The sequence below is a fragment of the Leopardus geoffroyi genome, chromosome C2, assembly GCF_018350155.1.
Source record: "Leopardus geoffroyi isolate Oge1 chromosome C2, O.geoffroyi_Oge1_pat1.0, whole genome shotgun sequence".
NCBI classification, from domain to species: Eukaryota; Metazoa; Chordata; class Mammalia; order Carnivora; family Felidae; genus Leopardus; species Leopardus geoffroyi.
The window spans coordinates 156,837,280-156,860,338 of NC_059333.1; the positions used below are offsets into that span (position 1 = coordinate 156,837,280).

The 23,059-nt window shown below is 49.2% G+C and overlaps 1 protein-coding gene across 4 annotated transcripts in view; it reads right to left on the reverse strand.

Annotated features, from left to right (window-relative positions):
* The window catches only part of GLB1 (galactosidase beta 1), a 95,145-nt gene that overhangs the window by 48,232 nt on the left and 23,854 nt on the right, over nucleotides 1-23,059 (reverse strand). For all 4 annotated transcript variants that reach the window (XM_045436696.1, XM_045436695.1, XM_045436697.1 and 1 more), the window contains exons 3-10: nucleotides 20,116-20,266; nucleotides 19,517-19,577; nucleotides 18,392-18,486; nucleotides 14,572-14,752; nucleotides 11,782-11,840; nucleotides 10,413-10,534; nucleotides 10,287-10,327; nucleotides 5,518-5,630 (exon numbers count right to left, since the gene is read on the reverse strand). In XM_045436696.1, the coding sequence (XP_045292652.1) occupies nucleotides 5,518-5,630; nucleotides 10,287-10,327; nucleotides 10,413-10,534; nucleotides 11,782-11,840; nucleotides 14,572-14,752; nucleotides 18,392-18,486; nucleotides 19,517-19,577; nucleotides 20,116-20,266 (823 nt within the window). The remainder of the gene's footprint in view (nucleotides 1-5,517; nucleotides 5,631-10,286; nucleotides 10,328-10,412; nucleotides 10,535-11,781; nucleotides 11,841-14,571; nucleotides 14,753-18,391; nucleotides 18,487-19,516; nucleotides 19,578-20,115; nucleotides 20,267-23,059) is intronic.

Consider the following 23,059-nt stretch of genomic DNA (forward strand, 5'->3'; position numbering starts at 1 on the left):
AGAGGTTACAGCAGCTGCAAGGAGAGGACACTGGCGATTCTTCCTTTTTTTTTTAAATTTTTTAATGTTTATTCATTTTTGAGAGACAGAGCGTGAGTGGGGGAGGGGCAGAGAGAGCTCATTTGAGGCAGGCTCCAGACTCTGAGCTGTCGGCACAGAGCCCGACACAGGGCTTGAACTCGCAAGGTGGGAGATCATGACCGGAGCCGAGGCTGCATGCCCAACCGAGCCACCCAGGCGCCCCTCTTATTTCTTAATAGTTACGGAGTTTCTCTTTGGGGTGATGAAAAGATTTTGAAAATAGACTGTGGTGATGGTTACACAACATTACGAATGTAATTAAAGCCACTGGATCGATCATACACTTAAAAATGGTTAAAATGGCAAACTTTATGTTCTATATACTTTATCATAATTTTAAAAAGTTAATAATGTAAGATGCCAAAAAACCACTGAATTGTGGACTTTATGTATTTATTTTTTTAAGTGTATTTATTTTGACAGAGAGAGAGAGAGAATGAATGAATGCGGGGGAGGGGCAGAGAGATAACCAGGGTTAAATCTAGGTACTGGGCACATGGGTGTTTGCAACATTATTTTATACACTTAAAATTGTTGGGAGTATTTCATATTTTAAAGACAAATATATCTAATAACTATATTAAGAAATGAAAGAGTCACTTTACGAGTATCTAAAAAAAACAGGATATTTGGGAATAAGCATATTAAGGAATGGACAAGGATTATCTTAAGAAAATTTAAAACAAGACGGACGTCAGAAAAGACTTGAAGAGAAGGAGAAGCAACTTTTCTTGGCTAAGACTCTATGTCATAAATTTCACCCCTAATTTGATACACAAATTTAGTACAAAATGAGTCAAAATATCAATAGGTTTCCTGGGTTTTTGTTTTGTTTTTTGAAGTTGATAAAATAATACCAAAGCGTATGTGGAAGATGAACTTACAGAGTAGCCAGGGAAATTCTGAAAGACTAAACACAGAAGACAAGTCCTCCCAGGTGATAATAAAACATAGTAAAAATAACAATTAAAACAGTTTGGTGTTGGGAAAGGAGAAAAAAAATTCAGTAACATAAAAGAATCTGAAAACAGACCCAAATACTTTAACCGGCTGGTAACTTAAGAGATGAATAAAGCTGAATCCCAACCTCACTCCCAACAGCAAAACTAGCAATTCCACCTACATCGATATTTGAACATAAAACGTGAAGTCATAAAAACTGTAAGCACCCCACAGGAATTTATTTCTTTTTTTTTTTTAATTTTTTTTTTTCAACGTTTATTTATTTTTGGGACAGAGAGAGACAGAGCATGAACGGGGGAGGGGCAGAGAGAGAGGGAGACACAGAATCGGAAACAGGCTCCAGGCTCTGAGCCGTCAGCCCAGAGCCCGACGCGGGGCTCGAACTCACGGACTGCGAGATCGTGACCTGGCTGAAGTCGGACGCTTAACCGACTGCGCCACCCAGGCGCCCCAGGAATTTATTTCTACTACTAGGCTAGGGAAACAGCCATGAGGGGCGCCTGGTTGGCTCAGTCGGTTGAGTGTCCAATTTCAGCTCAGGTCATGATCTCAGTTTGTGGGTTCGAGCCCCGCGCCGGACTCTATGCTGACAGCTCAGAGCCTGGAGCCTGCTTTGGATTCTGTGTCTCCCTCTCCCTCACCCTCCCCCCCTCTCTTTGCCCCTCCCCCACTCACCACTCACACACTCTCTCTCCTTCAAAAATAAACATTAAAGAAAAATTTTAAAAAAAAAGAGAGAGAGAGAGAAGTGAAACATCTGACTATATAATAACTCAGGACTGTTTTTTGCAGGGAAAAAAAAACACTGAAGAAACCCCCCAAACTGGTAAAAGTGCCACAATAGAACTCTTGCAAATGACACAGAAAACAAATAGAGAAACGGGGAAGGAACCCGCACAGGTAGTACACAGAAGAAACACAGGTGGACAACTTGTACATGAAATGCCATGCACACGGCCACCTCTTCACTGGTGACATTCCGTTTGCACGCTCTCACCCCGGATGTCCCACACGGCTGTCCCATCGCCTTCAAGTCTTCACTCCAGCTTTACCTCCTTATATATACCAAATAGCTAAAACCATACCTGGCATACAGAGGGAACTTGCCAAACATTTGTGGAATTACTTGTGAATAAACAAACAATGTGGGTCAAGTCAAATAGTGTCTAATACAACTATAATGCCTCATGGGATTTTTTAAAAGAAAGGATTAAAACACATGAACTCTAAACCTAAGGGAACAAAATACATGGCCTTAATAAAACATATAAGTCACAAGGGATGTTAAGTGGGCTTAATAAGAGATACAGTGCCGGGTGGCTCAGTTGGTTGAGCGACTGACTTTGGCTCAGGTCATGATCTCACGGTGTGTGAATTTGAGCCCCACGTCAGGCTCTGTGCCGACAGCTCAGAGCCTGGAGCCTGCTTCGGATTCTGTCTTCCTCACTCTCTGCGCCTCTCTTGCTTGCGCTCTGTCTCCCTCTGTTCTCAAAAATAAACATCAAGGGGCGCCTGGGTGGCGCAGTCGGTTAAGCGTCCGACTTCAGCCAGGTCACGATCTCGCGGTCCGTGAGTTCGAGCCCCGCGTCGGGCTCTGGGCTGATGGCTCGGAGCCTGGAGCCTGTTTCCGATTCTGTGTCTCCCTCTCTCTCTGCCCCTCCCCCGTTCATGCTCTGTCTCTCTCTGTCCCAAAAATAAATAAACGTTGAAAAAAAAAAAAATTAAAAAAAAAAAAATAAACATCAAAAATTCTTTAAAAAAAAAAAGGTGAACAAATAGATTCTCGTAAAGTAAGACAGTTGAAAATAATCAATGTATATCAAGAATCATAATGAATGAGCATAAATGAATGTACCAATTAGAAGACAAAAAAATGTTTAGATTTTTCAAAAATCCAGTTATATCTTGTTAACGAGGGACATGTGAAAAAAAAAGATATTCAAAGGTTGAAATTAAAGTATTGTGAAAGATGTAGCAGTAAACATTAACCGAAAAAATGCATTAGTATCAGACAAAAAAAACCTTGAAGGTAAAAAGCATTATTAGAGATACAGGGCTACATACATGATGATACTAAATAAATGATACTGAAAGGTTTCATTCTCAATTTGCATTCCTAATTCTAATACACAATTACAAAGAGAAACACAATCCTTTAACAAATAATAGAATACAGGGATAAAAAGCCAGGAAGGATATCAAAGACATCAGCAGCACCATTAATAAGCTTAACCTAAGGAACATGTATATAGATGATATCCAACAATCATAAAACATATAGTCTTGAGGCGCCTGGGTGGCTCAGTCGGTTAAGCGTCTGACTTCGGCTCAGGTTATGATCTCATGGTTCATGAGTTCAAGCCCTGACTCAGGCCCTGTGCTGACAGCTCAGAGCCTGGAGCCTGCTTCAGATTCTGTGTCTCCCCCTCTCTCTGCCCCTCTCCTGCTCACGTTCTGTCTCTCTCTCTTTTTTTTTTTTTTAATTTTTCTTTCAATGTTTATTTATTTTTGGGACAGAGAGAGACAGAGCATGAACGGGGGAGGGGCAGAGAGAGAGGGAGACACAGAATCGGAAACAGGCTCCAGGCTCTGAGCCATCAGCCCAGAGCCCGACGCGGGGCTCGAACTCGCGGACCGCGAGATCGTGACCTGGCTGAAGTCGGACGCTTAACCGACTGCGCCACCCAGGCGCCCCTCTCTCTCTTAAATATAAACATTAAAAAATTTTAAAAAACATAGTCTTTTTTTAAAAAAAAATTTTATTCTTTTATTTTAGAAAGAGAACATGTGAGCAGGGGAGAGGGACAGAGGGAGAGACAGAGAGAATCCTAAGCAGGTTCCATGCTCAGTGTGGAGCCCAACATGGCCCTCAATCCCACAACCCTGGGATCATGACCTGAGCAGAAACCAAGAGTTGCTCTAACGACTGAGCCAGCCAGGCGCCCCCTAAACATACAGGCTTTTCAAGAACACGTGGAACATTGACTCACATTGATACACGCCAGGCTCCAGGACTCGGTTTGACACATTTCGAGGGATTCACATCATACAGACCATGCTCTCTACCCAGAAAGCAAATATGTTATAAACCAACAAATTATAAAAATAATCATGTTAATAATTGCTACTTCTGAACGACTTCTGAACATTTCTAGGGCCAAAGAGAAATCCAAACAGGCATTATTAGAAGCAAACTATATAGTAAGCATGTTACATATCAACACTTAGAAGAAGGAGCTATAGAGGAACCTGAAGGAAATACATAACCTTGAATATTTATATTAGGAAAGAAGAAAGGCTGAATTACAAAGCTAAGTTTCAAATAAAGGAAGGAAATGCCAAAGAGAGGCACAAGGAGCTCTGAAACAGAACGAACATACAAGAGAGAACCGGGGAGTCATTGCTATGAACTCTGCGAAGACGAAACTCATAGTAAAAAGTAGCGAGCGCAACATTTCAACCATAAATCTGAAAATTCAGGCGAAGTGGGCAAATTCTTAGAGGAGTTAAGTACTGATCACATTTTTCAATGTGCTTAAAGTATTTCATAATATGAATTTGTACACGTAGGCTTAAATTGAGACTAAGGCATCCTTAAACCAAAAAAAGGTCCATACCATTTATAGGCAGAAAACCTTTTGTTTTTTAACTTCAAAACTCAGGTGACTGAGCAGAAAAATTGTGGTTTTGTTTTTTTTTTTTACACCCACAGCAGAGACAGGAAACCCCACCTGGGTGCTTTAGATGCCTCAAAAGGTCACAACTGTTAGCAGGACTGAGCGTTCGGATGGCAGGCCAAACGGAAGTGGCACTTACTTGCCCCAGATGAAGAACGGAGGTGCTGTTGATAGCTCACCTTTGCACCACGCTTCACAAAGCCTGCGGATTTTCTCTGCTACGTGCTTCAGCTACTCACGTGGACACACATCTTCTTCCCTTCAGTACAAACAGTTGGAACGGCCACCAGTTGTCGGACAACACACGTGCCAGGCCTATACCGGATGCCTTATGGATGGCCTTTTTTGTTTTTTACTGTTTATTTATTCTTGAGAGAGAGCGCATGCAGGGGAGGAGAAGAGAGAGAGGCGGGGGGACAGAGGATTCCAAGCAGGCTCCGCGCTGACAGCAGCAGGCTCGAACTCACGAACCTCAAGAACGTGACCTGAGCCGGAGTCGGCCACTCGACAGACTGAGCCGCCCAGGGGCCCCACAGATGTCCTTTTCGGTCCTTATGATGCAATGAGGTGCTACTGTCCCACTTTCACAAAGAATAGACGAGTGAAGTAACGTGCTCACAGGCTCGCTCTTAATCAGGTGGGGGTCAAGACCCAAGGCCAACCAAATCCACCTGAGGCCTCCCCTCCATACGCCCTTTTAAGCACAAGGGCTCCAGGGACTCATCTACAGAGCACAACGCATCCAAAGCAGGCTGCATCCAAGCCCCACCCACTGCGGCCCGGACCAGGCACCCACCTTCCGAATAACGTCCCGCAGAGCAAAATACTTGTCAGTGAGGTCCCCTGCCTCGCTCAGTGGGGCGTCATAGTCATAGCTGGTGGGCTGTGGTTGGTAGGGGATGTTGGCCCCTGGAAGACAAAAACATGCCACAGGTAACTACTGAGGGCCCTCCCCCCCGGGACAAGTTCTTTGGGATTTCTGGGCTCAGGGTTGTTGTCGGGGGAGAAGATAAAGGGCACATTAGAATCCACTGTCAAATGACACAGAGGTGGCCCTGAGGAGGCAAGGTTTAGAGAAACGCGTTTCTTCCAGCAGGTGGCCCTCCACAAGCACCTTAGAGCCTATAAGGCACCGTCCCCACCCATTCGCCCAGCAAGAGCCCTCAGCGGGGACCCCAGCAGATGTCCCCACCACTGAACCAGCAGGGAGCTGAAGCTCCCACAAAATGAGGGCAGTGTCTCAAATGAGTCATGGCAGGCTTCTGGCATGACCCGCGTCTGCGATCGTTCCCATGCCCTCGGACACAACACGGGAGATGACTGCAGACACACGTTACCCCACGGAGTCCAGCGTAACCATGAGGCCTCTAGTGCCTGTGCGGTCAGAGGACCTGTGATGTCTTCTCCCAGCCCCTTCAGGAGCAAGTCACGCCCTCACTCCCCCAGCTCCCGGGACGGCCGGCTGCTGACAGCTCTCAGATGCGCCCTCTGCTCTCGGGCCTCTCCTGGGCCACCCTGCCAAGGTTATGGCCCTCGGGGGACAGCCCATGTGCAACGAGTGACCACGAGGGCTCAAAAACCCAGCCCCTGGTGTCCCAGCTCCAGAGCTCTCTCTAGAACCAGCCAAGCCACTCCAGAATTCCCTCGGGCCTCAACTCCCTCCCAGTGCCCAGGGCCACCACCCACGCTCTCTGAAGGTGCTGCTCCTGGAACGTGCCCCAAGAACCTCCCGCTGGGGAATCACAGTTCGTTTCCCAGGGAACGAAACCCGCCACAGAGACCAATAACACTGATCATACTGTGTACGCAAAGACTAGAAAGGTAAAGGGCCTTGCAATTATCGTTCCGGGGGCAAGGTCTGGGCCAGTGGGCCCCAGCCTTGTCACAGATGATGTTCACAGGCAGGAGACTGGGTGCATTAGTGGGTAGCGAGCCTGTGCTATACATAGAAAACTTACCCATGCAACATGGAGAGCCTGTTCAGATTCCTAAGCCCCACTGCACCGGAGATTCTGAGTCAGCAGGTCTTGGGTGGGACCTGAGACTCTGCCTTCCTTTAAAAAATTTTTTTTTAATGTCTATTTATTTTTGAGAGAGAGAGAGAGAGAGAGACAGAGCACAAGTGGGGGAGGGGCAGAGAGAGCAGAGACACAGAATCGGAAGCAGGCTCCAGGCTCCGAGCCATCAGCACAGAGCCCAGTGCAGGGCTCAAACTCACGACCTGTGAGACGAAGTCAGACGCTCAACCGACTAAGCCGGGGTCTCTAACAGGCTCCCAGGTGATGCTGATGCTGGCGCCTATGGACTAGTAAGGCTCTGTGCCAGGCCTTTCTCTTCTAGTCCTGAGAGCATTTTGCAACAGAAGGGTGTGAGAATAAAGATGCTTTAGGATCATCTCATACCATATCTAACCGTTAAGCAAAGGAGGCACAAAGTCTGACATTTCACCTGTGACTTGGTAGGAACTCCTTGGTCTGATCCCACGGCCCGTGAATGATGGCGCCACCTTGGGGGATCCTACTGGTGGTGGAGCTGACAGATGAGCTGGGCCGAGGATCAGGTCAGCCCCCAACACCCCGTTTCATTAGTTCTCTCTGCACAAAATCTACATGTCTGAGGGACTGGGACCACTTAAGCAACTGAACTGACCCAGTCCTTCCTTTACCTTGCTTTTTCTTGACTGGAGGCAGTGGCCTGCCCACAGATCCACCTGCCTGTGGGGATACATACATTAAAGCACATCCTTTGCTGTGAGATGCAAAGAAACATAAAACCACATCCCTTGTTGCAAGGAGCTCATCTCCTTTGTGGCCCCTCTCCTACCTCTAATGTGGCAGTCACCTTGCCCACCTTCCTATTTATGAGTGGCACCACACCAGGTGCCTGCCCCTAGAGCTTACGCTTCAGAGCTCACTCCCACAGCTGAGCTCAATCAGTGGTCACCAAGTCGAACTGGACAAATGTGACTGCCAGACACAAAATCACAGGCCAAGGGAAGCCAGGCACGGAAGCTGGCCAGTGGGTCAAAGCATGGACTGAAAAACAAAAGTCTTTGCTCTGGTTTCACCCACAGAATCTTTCTCTGGATGCCCTCAGACCACCCCAGGGCAGTGTCGGAGAGAAAGCGCGCTAACTCAAGCGTCCTCTGCCCGTGGTAGGGAGTGCAAGGTGGGAAGGCAAACGAAACGGCAAGGCTCACCGCTCCGCAACTCTGCACGTTGTGTGAGAAGTCCAGGGTGGCCTGGGTCCCGCAGGAGGCCTCACAGATGGGGATGCACGCAGGCAGAGTGGGGTGCACACACGTGCACGGACAGGTGCATCCCCCGTGGGCAGGACGGGCAGTGAGCTCCCTGCCAGGGGCCTTCCCTCTCACGGCGCTCCTCTGGGATCTGGCCTGAGGAGCGGCCACAAAGAAGCACACACTGGCCCTCCCCCACGTCCCCCAGGAGACCAAGCACTAGGGCAGGTCAGAGAGGCCCACAAACACGGGAGGGGCTGGTTTGGGAGCTGGTGCAAGGGCTTTGGGATGCAAGAGGTGGCCCAAAGGGCAGTGACCAGCTTTCCAAGGCCCAAGTTCGAGTCCTATCCCCTGCCAGCTGAACGGGAAACCTGTGGACTTTTTTTTGCACCCTGCTTTTCTGATCTGTAAAATGGGTCCATAATCTCTGGCCTAGATGAGACTGCTATGAGAACTAACTGAGAAAAGAGAGGCAGAAGAGAGACTTGTTATTTATAACACAGAATATGAAGCAGGCTCCAGACTCTGAGCTGTCAGCACAGAGCCTGACGCGGGGCTCGAACTCACGGACCGCGAGATCGTGACCTGGCTGAAGTCGGACGCTTAGCCGACTGCGCCACCCAGGCGCCCCGGCATACTGTGATCTTTTAAGAAGTGACATCTGAGTTTTGCAGTATCTCCCTTCTTGCCTCTAGTAACAGTGATGATATTAGTAAGACTAATGATGTTAGTTACTAATGATGTTAGTTACTAATAACAGTAACACTCGTAGGCAAGGTCTTCCAGCCCATCCCACCTTGCGCAGAAGAGAGCTGTTCATTAGGGTCAGATCCTGGGAGGTTCAGGCCAAATTAAGCTTCCAAAACTCAGCACTGGGGGGCATCCTCAGTGATTCAGAGAGAAAGGGCAGCTGTGGAGATGGGTGAGGAAAGAGCCTGACAAAAAGGCTAATATAGCATGACTTGCCTGCAAAACTCAATGGCAGTGAAGAGAATTTTTCATAATTTTTCCTGATAAAAAGGGAGAGACCATACAGGAATGGGAAACGGTACAGCCACTGTGAAAACAGTATAGCAGCTCCTCAAACTCTGATCTTAAAAGTTAGCTACCCTATTATCCAGCAAACGCCCTCTTCGGTACATGCCCAAAAGACTGAAACGGGGATTCAAATGAACACTTACATGTTACAGTTCATAGCAACATTATTTATAATGGCCAGAATGTGGTAACGACTCAAATACCCATCAGTTTGACATCTGGATAAACAAAATGTTGTATATCCGGGCGACAGAATATTACTTATCAGTAAAAAAAACTAACGTACGGATCCCACAACATGGACGGACCTTGAAAAGACCCATCTTTTCAACCTGCCGAAGGGGCAGAAGTGAAACACAAAGCCGACCACATATCGTATGATTCTATTTATAAGCAACGCCCAGAATAGGCAAATTCACAACGACAGAGAGTATAGACTCATGGTTGCTAAGGGCCGGGAGGAGAGAGAGTAGGGAGTTTTTCCGGTAAGGGGTTTCTTTTTGGGGTAGTGAAAATGTTTTGGAACTAGGTGGTGGTAATGGGTACGCAACTTTGTGATATGCGAAGCACCACTAAACTGTGACTCATAAAATTGTGAGTTTTATGGTATGTGAATTATATCTCAACAAAACAAAATGTTTAAAAAAAAAAAAAAGAAAAGAAAATAGATCACAGCAGAATACACGAACAAGTAAGCTATAGCCAGAGACTATGGGACCTACCCAGCTACCTTGTTTAAAACAATAAGGTTTCTGGGGGGCCCCTGGGGGCGCAGTCGGTTCAGCATCTGATTCGGCTTAGGTCATGATCTCGCAGTTTGTGAGTTTAAGCCCCGCATCAGGCTCTGTGCTGTCAGCTTGGAGCCTGGAGCCCACTTCAGATTCTGTGTCTCTGCCCCTTCCCTGCTTGTTCTCTGTGTCCCTCAAAAATAAATAAACATTAAAAAAAAAATTTTTTTTTAAACAATAAGATTTCTGGGGCATCTGTCTGGCTTGGTCAGAAGAGCATACGTCTCTTGATCTTGGGGTTGTGAGTTGGAGCCCCATTACTAAAAAAAAAATAAGTAAACTTGAAAATAAATAAATAAACAATAGGCTTTCTAAGTGGGCAGGTTCTGTTCCTTAAGAAAAAACTATCGTGATTTTAAAAATTATGTAGGCAGTTCTTACATATTAGGAAATTTCTATATATTAGAAAATAAAAGTTGTCTGTAGGCACTCCGTACCCCCAAATCAAGCCCCAGAAACATTCTAGCATAAGCTTCCATGAACACGTTAAACTGCTCTTACCATTCCAATAAGCGAAATTGGTCCCACCTATAAACATGTACCTGCAAGGAAACAAGAGAACAGACATACTTAACTACGAGCCCATAGCTATGGAGGGCGCCCTCCCTTCCAGAAATTACCACTCACAAGTTCACATTCGCCCCACGGGCAAGTACGTCATGGAGGGAGGAGGCGACCACCTCAGTCCTCACTCTTGAGTGAGGTTGGCCCCAGTGGTCTAACCAGCCAGTATAGAATTCAGAATTCACCTAAAAAGAGGAAAGGACAGGGGGCTCAGGACAGACTCGTGACCTTCAGACGTTGGCACTTCTCTAGAACCATCACCCTATCTGCCCCACTGAGCGATGGGTAGAGCGGGCCGTGTACGTGTACTGCTTAACCCAGAGCTGGGGGACCGATGAGGGTCACTGCCCAAACTCAGTTTTTAGGTGCCAACCATACAGGTATTCCTGAACAGTTGTACCCGCAACAAAATTTTGTTAGCCAGCCCCCAGTTTGAACAAGGCAGGAAATTTTGGTGGGCAAAAGAATCCGATGGCAAAATATTTTCACCGAACTGTCAGATCTAAGTTCACCCGTTGTGTCCATCCGGATTTTCAGATCACGGGGTGACTTAAGATGAGGCGGACCTGCCCGAGTATTCTGCGAAGCAAACCCCAGGCACTTGGCGGCTCTCTAGAGCACGCCCCTGCCACGCCCCTCGTCTGGAGAAGGGAGAAGAAACCTGTTCTTGCCTGTGTCAGGGTTTGGGAAACAGCTCCATCCAGTGTGTGGACACAGGTTCTGCACTGCTCAGAGACCGTGTTCAGGAAAGGCTGTGTGCACGGGTGGGGGGCAGCCTGGCCGGCTGCACAGAAAGCACAGGACCCCAGCCCTCAAACTGTGCCGAGAAACAAGGCTGACGACTACGGACAAGGGAGAAGCTGAAGGGCTGTGCGGACCTGCCCGGACGTTCCTGTCGCCTCCTCCTCCTGGCTGCCTCTGCGGCATGCCGGAAAGCCCCCGAACTCAGCCTGTGCTCCCCAGGATGCCTGTCGGAAATGCCAACGCTTGGGCCCCACGCGGGCCATGCGTCTTACCCAGATTCCTCCGCGGTTCACACGCACATTAAGACGGAGAAGCTCTGTCACAAAGAGCTCTCAAGAAACCCAGACCTGAACTCAGACGCTGGCCCTGGCCCTCGCCAGCTGTACGGCCCCGGCTAAGTGACGTGTTCTCTGAGCCTTGGCGACAATGGAGAAAACGACACCCCCTGTGAGAGGGGCCATCCGTGCCGAGCGGGAGGGAGCATGAAAGGGCGCGGAGCCCGAGTCATGGCAGGGCAGGCACATCTGTCCCCACTGTGTTCCACACCAGTGCTGTCACTGCGCCCAGAGGGCCACGTGCCCCTGGTCCCATTCAGCTGCGGACTCCGCAGCCGGAAAAGGCAAGGACCTACCCCCTCAGTTACTGCAAGCAACCTCGCCTCAACCCACAGCTCACCCCCAGTTCTTACCAACGGTCCTCTGGGCTCACTCTTTCTCTGGATCTGGAAAGCAGCGGTGATGTTGGCATCTGGAAGTTACGAGACGGAGAAGAAAGGTCAGTCGTGGGAATGATAAGTCAAGTAAAAAGAGTCCCGCACAGACCTCTAGCCTGAGGCCCTGCCTGCCCTTGGCCCACAGGGGGCCTGGAACATCCCCCAGTCAGCTCTAGGCTGGACTCACACCATCCATCCGAAGGATGTGTGGGGATCACGGAACGTTACTTCTTCTCAGAGCAGGTCCCCATGGTCTTTCCTGACCGCCCTGTCTCAGGAGATCACGTCACAAGCTTGTCTTCTCCACCTGGGTTTCCCCGCACGTTTTGCGTCCTTCTCTCTTCACAGAGAGGTCCATCTGGTTGACCGAGATGCTCCCTACAGGATGGGGCTTGCTTTGAAGACACTTCCTTGCAGCCTCCACGGCACCCCCCCCACACATACTAATGCCACAGCTACGTGCCAGGCCATTAACAAAGCAAAGGGAGAGATGTGGTCTCATTGTCTTGTTATGCCTGAGTCACGGCACATACTCTGATTTTGAATCTGTACATCGTCAGCCGTTCCAGGCCACTTGCTATTAAGTTCTCCTTCCAAAATACTCCAGTAAGACGCCTGTGTGTGGGCTTGCTCCCTCTGTCTCCTTTCCCCCTCTGAACGGGACTAACCTCTCCCCACGGAGGCCGTGGGCTGCCTTCCTGCAGTGAACGAACAAGCACGAATAGTATTTCTCTAACCAGAGCAGAGGGTGCGCTGGCCCCGAACTTCACGACCCACTTCCCACAGCAGGTACCCGGCGTGGAAATGACACCAGCCAAGACCTCGAAATAACCCCTTGCCCCCTGTAAGGCCAGGCTTCAGGAGAGGACGTGCTGGTCAAGAGTGGAATCTCATTTACTTTATGGCTGTAAATGTCTCAGCATTAAGCACCGGGTGGCATTCAGATCTTTCAGTTCTGTTCTCATGAGCCTCGTCCTGTGACCTCACCCTGGGCGCTGCCCCGTCCCACACACGTGCATGAAGCGGCCACGAGCCCCACCTGCCCCACATACACTGGCCTCACGTTGGTCTGTCTTCGACCCACAGCCGGAGCCACTGTGCTCTCGCCCCCCGTGCACATCAGCCTTACAGCAAAGTCAGAATAACCTTCAAGCTGTTTCTCCCGACACAAGGATACCGTGCCTTTTCATCACTGTGATGGGAAGTGTGCCAAAGCAGGAGGAAACCAGAGCGCCGCTTCCTGTGCAGCCCTTTGCAGACGAGTTATTGCATCACCAAACAGTCTGAGCAACGCCTCATGTTTCTAGAAACACTTCATTCACTTAAACCAGCTCTTTTCTTTTCTGCGAATGTAGACGAAGCTCTTTAAAAACGCAACTTCAGGGGCGCCCGGGGGGCTCAGTCGCTGGGGTGTTCGACTCTCGATTTCGGCTCAGGTCACGGTCTCACGGTTTGTGGGATCGAGCCCTGCGTCGGGCTCTGCGCTGACAGCACGGAACCTGCTCGGGATTCTCTCTCTCTGCCCCTCCCCCGGCTCGCGCTCGTTCTCTCAAAATACGTAAAATAAACTTTAAAAATTATTTTTAAAATAATACATAAAAAGGCAACTTCAGCCTTCCACACATCCTTCTCAAGAGAAACAGTGCTGGTCGTGCCGTGGGGGTGGCGCCTCTTACACTGTCAGGAAGGCAGCAGGGCCTTCATGCTGCTTGAAGGGCAGGTCTTTTGGGGGGGGGGGTTGACATTTATTTTGAAATAATTTCAACCTTACGCAAGAGTTGTGAGAAGAGAACAAAGAACCCGAATTCCCAAAGGACCGAGATTCCTCAGTCGTTAACATTTTGCCACATTTGTTTTATCGGTTTGTCTCTCTCTCTCTCTCTCAGTACAGTTACTTTTCTCTGAACCATTTGTGAATAAGTTGCAGGCATGATGGCCCTTTACCCCTAAATACTTCAGGGTACATTCCCCGAAGAGCATGAGCATTCTTCAAATAGACACAACACGATTATTTAAAAAACGGGGGGGGGGGGGGGGGGGGGTTAACATGCAAACAATCCTGTTATCTAATCTACAGATTTGATTCCAAAAATGCAATTGTCCGGGAATGGCCTTCTTAGCACAGACAGACGGAAAGCGGGCAAATCCGGTCCGGGGTCCTCTTCAGGAGCATACACTGCCTGTGGGTGTCCTGTCCTTCATGACAGCTGCTCCCTTAACGCTTGTCACAGCCGGGAGCCTGTGGGCCGCGCCGGCCGCCCCGGAATTGCGCTCGCTGGGCCTCCTGCAGCTGACACGGCCCTAACCGGTGAGGCAAGGCCTTTTTGCAGCATCTCCCCGACCGCCCGCGGCCCGCAAGGGTCACGATGTTGAGTTCCACGGAAAGACCACGCTCGTGTAGGGAGGCTCCCCGCATTCCAGGGCGGGGCCACACCACCCACCCGGTAGCCGACCTGAAGGGGGAGCCCACGGCCACCGCCAGGGGGCGGAGCTCCTAGCAGCCGCCCTCGGCGAGCAGAGCTCTAACCACGCAGCTCCCGCCCTAAGGGCCCATCGGCCTCACTCAAATAACTAACGCGAGCCACAGGGGGCGCTGCACTACTGACGCCGTTTGATCCGTCGGGGAGCATTTGGGAAATCTCGCTCCACGTACCCACTGCAAACGCGCGGCCCGGGGTGCCGGCCGGCGCCCACCGCCCACCGCCCACCGCCCACCGCCGAGCCTGCGCGGCCTGGGCGCGGTTCTCTGCGACGGCGAGCACCGACCTGGGCCGAAGTCCACGGTGGCGTAGATCCCCTGCAGCGCCCCGCACTGCAGGAACTTCTCGTGCGCCCCGTCGGTGGTGAACAGAAGCGCGTCACCGCCCAGGTGGTCGCGGAAGCGCCGCTGCAGGAAGCGCAGGTAGTCGTAGTCACAGGTGAAGTAGCTGCCATATTCGTTTTCAACCTGCCAGTTAACGAAGGGGCGGGGTCAGGAGATCCCCACCGAGGCCTTCCAGGCAGGCTTGAGCCCCTGCCCAACCACGGCCAAAGCTCGACCGTTGCCCAAAACATCTCCTAGCTCAGTCCTCAAAACGCACCTTCCAAAGGGCAACTCGGCACGAAAACTTACCGCCCCACCTCCCACTCCACCAAAATAAGAAAGACAAAGCCACCGTGTTAGATTTTGGATTGTAGTGATGCTCTACCCTATACTGGGTAAGAGATCCTTTAAACGTGACATAAACAACACCTTCCCACGGTAGAAGTATTAGACAATGTGGGGAAATGCAAAGAAACTGGAAAAACCGTGTGTTAATCCCATTACTCAGAGATAACTGCTATGGGCATTCTGGCTCAGCCTTCCAGATTCACACACACGCACACCCTAGATATACGGAATAAAGCACAGAGACTGTTCTGTTCTTAAAACTGGTATCATAATACATGTACCAGTTACAACACTGGCTTCCCACCTTCAACACACTATGCGAAATGTCCATGGAGGCGACGAGGGCAAGTGCCAGATAAGGACGTACCGCCGTTTACTCCACCTACTGCCAAACTTTCAGGGCGTTTCTTGTTTTTGTTCTTAGTAACCAATTGGCTCAGTCTGCGTTCAACAGCATCAGTGGTTTTCAACCAGGAGTTATTTTGCCCCCCAGGGAACATTTCACAAGGTCTGCAGATGCTTTGGGTTGTCACATCTGGAGGGGGAGAGCGTGCGGCTGGCACCCGGTGGGTGGAGGCCAAGGGATGCTACCAGGCCCGCTGCTTGTCAGCCGCCACAACGAAGGATTTTCAGGTGCTGTGAGTGGCACTTGTGCCGAGGGTGGGAAATGCTGCCCTGGGGCACGCATTCTCCCATTCTCCACAGGGACGCACCCATCGACACAGCATGCCCCAGAAGGTAAAAATGGATTCTTACAGGAGAAAAGAACACCTTACTCTTTTTTTATATGTAAAGCACAGATATATATACACACACACTTCTACAGTAGATCAGAGGTATTAAAGTTTTGTGGGCAGGAAATTAGAAAAAAATGTCTACAGGGGCGCCGGGGTGGCTCAGTTGGTTAAGTGTCTGACTTAGGCTCGGGTCATGATCTCACGGTTCGTGGGTTCAAGCCCCGCATCAGGCTCTGCGCCGACAGCTCAGAGCCTGGAGCCTGCTCAGGATTCTGTGTCTCTCTCTCTCTCTCTCTCTCTCTCTGCCCTTCCCCTGCTCGTGCTGTCTCCCTCTCTCAAAAAAAAAAAAATAAATAAACGTTAAAAAATTTTTAATTAAAAAGATGTCTAAAAAGGCTCTTTAGGGGTAGTAACGAAAAAGAAGTTAAGAAACATTGCTCTAAGGCCATAAAATGAATGACCTTCAGCTCCACCCAATATATCAAAGAATCTTAGAGGTATGACACTGAGTGAAAGGCACACCCCACTGAGAAATACAGACAGCTGTTACAGAAACTTTTGCACACCCAAGCTCTGTCAACCAATGCCAACTTCCTTCTTTTCTAACCCCTGGGCTTCGGTTCCATTCCAGAACCACTGGGGGGAGGGGGGGGGAGGGCATGTGAGGTGTACCCACGTGTGGTATGACCTCAGACACGTGGGGAGAAGAGAACGGAGACACAAGTGGTCAGGGAGGAAAGTGGACAAAGTGCCAGGAGGGCCACACAAACGGAGGCACTAACAGGGGTTCTGAGAGTCACAAGGATGCCAACAATCCAACTGGGAAGGCCTCCAGGCAGAGGAGGGCCTACGTGGACAAGAGGCCACCATGAATTTGGTGGCCAGTGCGAAGAATTGTTAATGATATGAAAAAATGCTTATGACCATAGGCTCAAGCAAGAAGAGTCAGGTAAGAAACTGGTCAGTTTACACTGACTCTGTAAAAAGAAATGTTTTAAAGGCATGGGAAAAAAATCAAGGAAATCTCCCCAGAACGTAAAGAGCTTTGCTTCTGACTCCAGAAGCAAATTACGGTTTCTCCGTTTTCTTACATTCTTCCATGCTTCCCCACACTTACTTATTTAGTAATCAAGGGGCAAAAGGATTATGGAATTCAAGCGGGGGGAGGTGCAAAGGGCAGAGGCAGAGGAGGCGGAGGCTGGCAGGACCCTGGCAGGACCCACAGTCAAGTTCAGATCGTCCAAGGGATGCACACAAGAAATGCCCCTCACGCAGCCAATTTTGCTCTCCTCTGCGGAATTCATATCTGATTACACTCCTCACGGCATGTCGACGACCAAAAGGTACAGAAAAGTTGTGAGCGAAGCTTGAAAGTGGCTTGGGAAGAAGCAGAGATTTAAAAACGAGGGAAACTAGAGAAAACCCGAGGTGAAGACAAAGGAAGAAGACGCATTCGTGCGAAGCCACACTCACCTGCAGCCTTGACATCTTCACGTGGGAAAATGGGCTCCTAGAAGCTTCACCAGTACAGACTCAAGACGGGTGGAGGGGCGTTCAGCGCTCCGGGAGCGGTGAGCTGGCCTCTCTCCCCCATGCAGGGTCAGAATGGCCACTGTGGCCAGGTCGGCCTTCTCATCGCCTCATTCGACCTACACCTGAAGGGCAAGAGGGTGGCCATGCTCCCTTCCCACAGGGACCGTTCCTACAACGGCCCATAGTATTGTTCCTAAGAAGGAAATCCCGCCCACACTTCTCTAGGGAGTTGCACTGCACCCCCTTGCCGTTTCAGGATGCAGCCCCTTTTACATCTCTTTCTTGGCAAATGACTAATGAACATGGTGTTATGTGTTATTGTTGTTGTTTTTAAGTTTATTTATTGAGAGAGAGAGAACATGAGCAGGGCAGGGGCAGAGAGAAAGGGCTGAGAGAATCCGACAGCACGGAGCCCGATGCGGGGCTCGAGACTCACAAACTATGAGATAGTGACCGGAGCCGAAAGCAAAAGTTGGGACGCTTAACTGACTGGGCCACCCAGGCGCCCCGGTTTTGCGTTTCACCTACGTAATTTTGCAAACATCACAAACTGTTGCAGGTCAGGTGCCCCAATCTTTCACGTGGAAAATACTTGGCACATGATGTAGCCACAATATACCGGTGCTTGCAGAGCAACGAACACATGGAAGGAGGAGAGTGGGGGCAGGAAGCAGGAGAGAAAGCAGAAGAATGGCCCCAGTTCACCACATCCTCTTTCAAACCAGCATGAACTGACTGCCTGAGCAGGGCAGACACCAAATCATTTGAATCCGGGTGGCACCCCCTCAGCCGCAGGCAACGTGGCAGCAGAGAAAGAGGCAGGCCACGGGGTCAGTGGGCCTAGGATGCAATCCTGACTCTGCCACCTGCCCACTGGGCGACCTGGGCCAAGTCACTTCACCCCTTTGAAGTTCTTTTCAAAGAGACAGCGGTTGGAATAATTGCACGGCGTCTGGAGGGCAGTCAGCTCAGGGTCCGGTATACAGCAGCCACGAACGACGACAATGCCTCCCCAAAGTGTGGCTTCTATAAAATCACCAGCTGTGGCACTGCCTTGCAGAGAAGCAGGCTTGTGAGGCCCACCTCTGCATCGCTCCCGGGTACAGTGCGGCCGGATGAAAGCCTTCCCCGCCCCCCACCTGCCCGTGCTCATCTCTGAGGTTACCTGCACGGTTATAATGGGCCCTCCATTCTGATAGAGGAGAGGCTTCATCTTGGGCAGAAGGACTCCCAACCACTTGTCCACGGCTGCAAGGTAATCTGGAAAAGAGGACAGGTTTAGCACCGTTCCACACCTTTTGGCGCACACACACGCTGACGCCCTGTCGCCCGGGGGCTCGCAGCCGAGATCGGGATATGCTGGACTCAGCGAGACTGAGATGGGGTAGCTGCACGCACTGATGTGATAAAAGCCGTCCCACAAGGAGCCACCTGCTCAGCGGGTTCCCAGTGGAAAGGAGCACATGCGTGGTCTCTGCCCCACCACGGGGACACCAGGCCTGGAGCGCAGGAGGCTGGTCCAGCCCATGTTTGTTGAAGGCAGAAAAGAGTGCCTGAAGGGAGTGTCTTTCTCTCTGTCACGGTAGGATGGGTGTTTTTTTTCTTTTTAAAATGAAGCTTTAATAAATTAAATACTGACACTGGCAAATGGAGATAACAGAGCGCACCCTTTGTAAAGAGGCCGTGAGGACGAAATGCGGTAATACAGGTAAAAACATGAATAATGTGCTGGGACTGCAAACCGGGAGGGTAATGCACTAAGGAGCACAGGACACCAGCCTTTCGCACAGCAAATGCAATCAATGTTAGCTGCTCCTCGGACCGTCCCGAGACCAGCATCTTCAGGAGGCAGAAATGCAGCTACTGGGACCTTCTGCCTCATCAGGGTTTGCAGCGAAAGTAATTTCTAGTTGTTGAAAAAGGCCAGAAAAAGACTATCATTTTACAGATCGCTCTGTAAAGGTCATTCTGATTAGCCAGATGCTGTCATTGGGCATGTAATTATTGAGAAAGTAGGAAGAGAAAGCATTAAAGTCAGTCGGTCAACCGCAAACAGGGCCCAGTGCCAGTTCAGAGTCACCAGCTTATCGGCAAGATCTGGTCAGACAGTTCAAGACAGCCTTATTTCCTACACATTCAAAGTCTGCAGTGGACACTGACTAACACACTTCCACTGAGCCTTCCAAAGTGTCTGTGCAGAAGAACCCCAGCCTTCAAAACACCTGCTGCTTTCGGTATAAAATGTCGCGAAAGACATCATCATTCTCTCAGGACACCTGTAACAACTTACCTGGATCAGAAGAACGGAGAATAATCGACTCTTTTAGTAACAGCCAAGCCGGCAATCCTCCCTAGGATGGGGGGTGGGGCACAAGGAGGGAGAAGCCATTATGAGGTCTCAAGGCAGAGAGAAATTACTCTTAGCGGTGAGAGAAAAGAAGACTTTCAGGGAAGAAGGGGTAGTCGAGGCGGGCTTTGTGGTGTAGAACTTTCAGGCACGGCAGTAATCATAACTTCCTTTTACTAGTAAGATGACATCACATGAATGGAGTGTTTGGAGAATAATCAAAGCTTTTATATGGCTCATCCCACTTAATTGTACAACAACCCTGTGAGGTAGACGGAGCCCGTACCATTAACCGATGGGGAAACTGAGTTATGGGAGCACCAAGGGGAGGACGCACGCCTTCGGACCCTTCCCTGTTCCTCTCTGCCCAGACACCTCCTGAGGTAAAAGATCCCTATGCCGGCTGTAGTCACAGACTCACTGTCATCTGGAATGGGAAACCTATTTATACTGCTTTAACTCACTTTGCCCCAGATCCCTGCCAGTCAGCCCGCCCCTGTCACGTGCACCAGCCGGGCAGAGCCAGGTCTGGCCACACTCACCATGTCCCACTCTGCACAGATGTAGGGTCCGGGCCTCAGGATAACCAGCAGTCCCAGCTCATGGGCCAGCTTGAGAAAATATTCCACATCATGTTCCCCAGAAAACTGGTACTGTCCTGGCTGGGGCTCGTGAAAGTTCCAGGGCACGTACCTGCCAAGAAACACACAGCCCCTTCTTGGAAATAGCTCAAAAATCCAGTTGTCCTATGTGACTTTCCTTTCTTTCTTTCTTTCTTTCTTTCTTTCTTTCTTTCTTTCTTTCTTTCTTTCTTCCTTCCTTCCTTCCTTCCTTCCTTCCTTCCTTCCTTCCTTCCTTCCTTCCTTCCTTTCTTTTTTAAATGTTTATATATTTTTGAGAGAGAGCATGAGCTGGGGAAGGTCAGAGAGAAGGGGGCAGAGGGTCTGAAGCAGGCTCCGCACTTACAGCAGAGAGCCCGATGTGGGGCTTGAACTCAAGAAGCACAAAATCATGACCTCAACCGACTAAGCCACCCGGGCGCCCCCCTCATGTGAATTTCTAAACCGTCAGCAGAACTGTAAACCCTCAGGACACTCACATAGCTCCCCTTGGCAGCCTCTTGGGAAAGAGGGCTTGTCTTGAGTTTTCAGAGCAGTTACCCAAGTGAACCAAACTTGGTGGGGGACACATTTAAGTTTATGACCCACAAAGAATGCCCATTCCTATTTAACAACTTAAAAAAAACCACAGAATTACATAAACATTAATTACTACTATGTAGAAATTATATATACCTGTGGAAGGCTTAGGGAAAATGAAAATATCTATGCTAAGGTAATAAGAGATATTTATTTTTTGAAAATGCTTTTTAACAAAAATAAAAATTAAGAAAACCCCTCCAAGGCAAGGGAAACCAAAGCAAAAATGAACTATTGGGACCTCATCAAGATAAAAAGCTTCTGCACAGCAAAGGAAACAATCAGCAAAACTAAAAGGCAACCAACGGAATGGGAAAGATATTTGCAAATGACATTATCAGACAAAGGGCTAGTGTCCAAAATCTATAAAGAGCTCACCAAACTCAACACCCCAAAAACAAATAATCCAGGAAAGAAATGGGCAAAAGACATGAATAGACACTTCTCCAAAGAAGACATCCAGGTGACCAACCGACACATGAAAAAATGCTCAGCATCACTCATCATCAGGGAAATGCAAAGCAAAACCACAATGAGATACCACCTCACACCTGTCAGAATGGCTAACATTAACGACACAGGAGACAACAGATGTTGGCGAGGATGAGAGACAGAGGATGTCTTTTGCACTGCTGGTGGCAATGCAAGCTGGTGCAGCCACTCTGCAAAACAGTATGGAGGTTCCTCAAAAACTAAAAACAGAACTACCCTACGACCCAGCAATTGCACTAGTAGGCTTTTATCCATAGGATACAGGTGTTCTGTTTCGAAGGGGCACATGCACCCCCATGTTTATAGCAGCACTATCAACAATAGGCAAAGTATGGAAAGAGCCCAAATGTCCATCGGTGGATGAATGGATAAAGAAGATGTGGTATATATACACAATGGAGTATTACTCGGCAGTCAAAAAGAATGAAATCTTGCCATTTGCAACTACGTGGATGGAACTAGAGGGTATTATGCTAGGTGAAATTAGTCACAGAAAGACAAATATCATATGACTTCATTCATATGAATGAATACTTTAAGATACAAAACAGAAAGGGGCGCCTGAGTGGCTCAGTCGGTGGAGCGTCCGACTTGGGCTCAGGTCAGGATCTCACGGTTTGTGAGTTCGAGTCCCGTGTTGGGCTCGGTGCTGACAGCTCGGAGACTGGAGCCTGCTTTGGATTCTGTGTCTCCCTCTCTCTCTGCCCCTCCTCTGGGTCGTGCTCTGTCTCTCTCTCTCAAAAATAAACATTAAAAAACAAAAACAAAAAAGATACAAACAGATGAACGGAAGGGAAGGAAAGCAAAAATAATATAAAAACAGGGAGGGGGACAAAACATAAGAGACTCTTAAATATAGAGAACAAACAGAGGGTTGCTGGAAGGGTGGTGGGAGGGGGGATGGGCTACATGGGCAAGGGCATTAAGGAATCTACTCCTGAAATCATTGTTGCACCATATGCTAACTTGGATGTAAATTAAAAAATAAATAAATTATTACAATAACAAAAAACCCCTCCAACCCTTGTGTCCTCCTACAAGAGATTTTGTCAGGAACAGCACGCAGGAAGTGACAAAAACGTGGGACACAAACTGGAATGCGGAGCCACCCACTGCCATCGCAGAGGTCTCTCGGATGACCCCTGGCTTATGGCCTTTTTCCACAATCCCGTGGCTTTAGGGCTCCATGGGACAGACAGCCCCGGTCCCCCAGAGCTTAAGTGTTAAACTACAGGGAGAAAATGGATGCCCCAGGCCTCTGCCTCTGCATTTTCTCACCCTTTATCTTGAAGAGGCTATCAGCAATCCTCATCAGTAGTGCAAAAACCAGAGTGGCCAGCCAACCCAGCTTTTCTCCACATTAGTCACCTTGCAACAGCAGGAGAGACGAGGAGAGATAGTTATTGGGGTAATTGTCTATCTGGAGTTAGAGAAGGACCCCAGCAGAACCACAAAGAAAAACTGGGATTCCGGAACCTGCCTAACCTGGCACACTCCCCCAAGAACTGAGAGAAGCTGTGGCCGCCTATAAACATTGCTACCTTCAAGTTCTAGGGAGGCCTCTGGCCAAAAATAGGCACTTGGGCAAATTTCAGTCTCACCAGCCATAAAGGGGAGTGAAGGGATGGAATCCTTTGTGTAAAGGGCCCTGCGCATGGCAAACACTCAATCACGGTTACTTCCCTCTCCTTTCGAAGCTGATATTCATTTCACGATTTCCACTGACAAGGTTCAACATCGGAAGAAGTGGTTAATTATCTGAAGATGGGCCAGTCGAGCTGAGGACAAGCCCCTC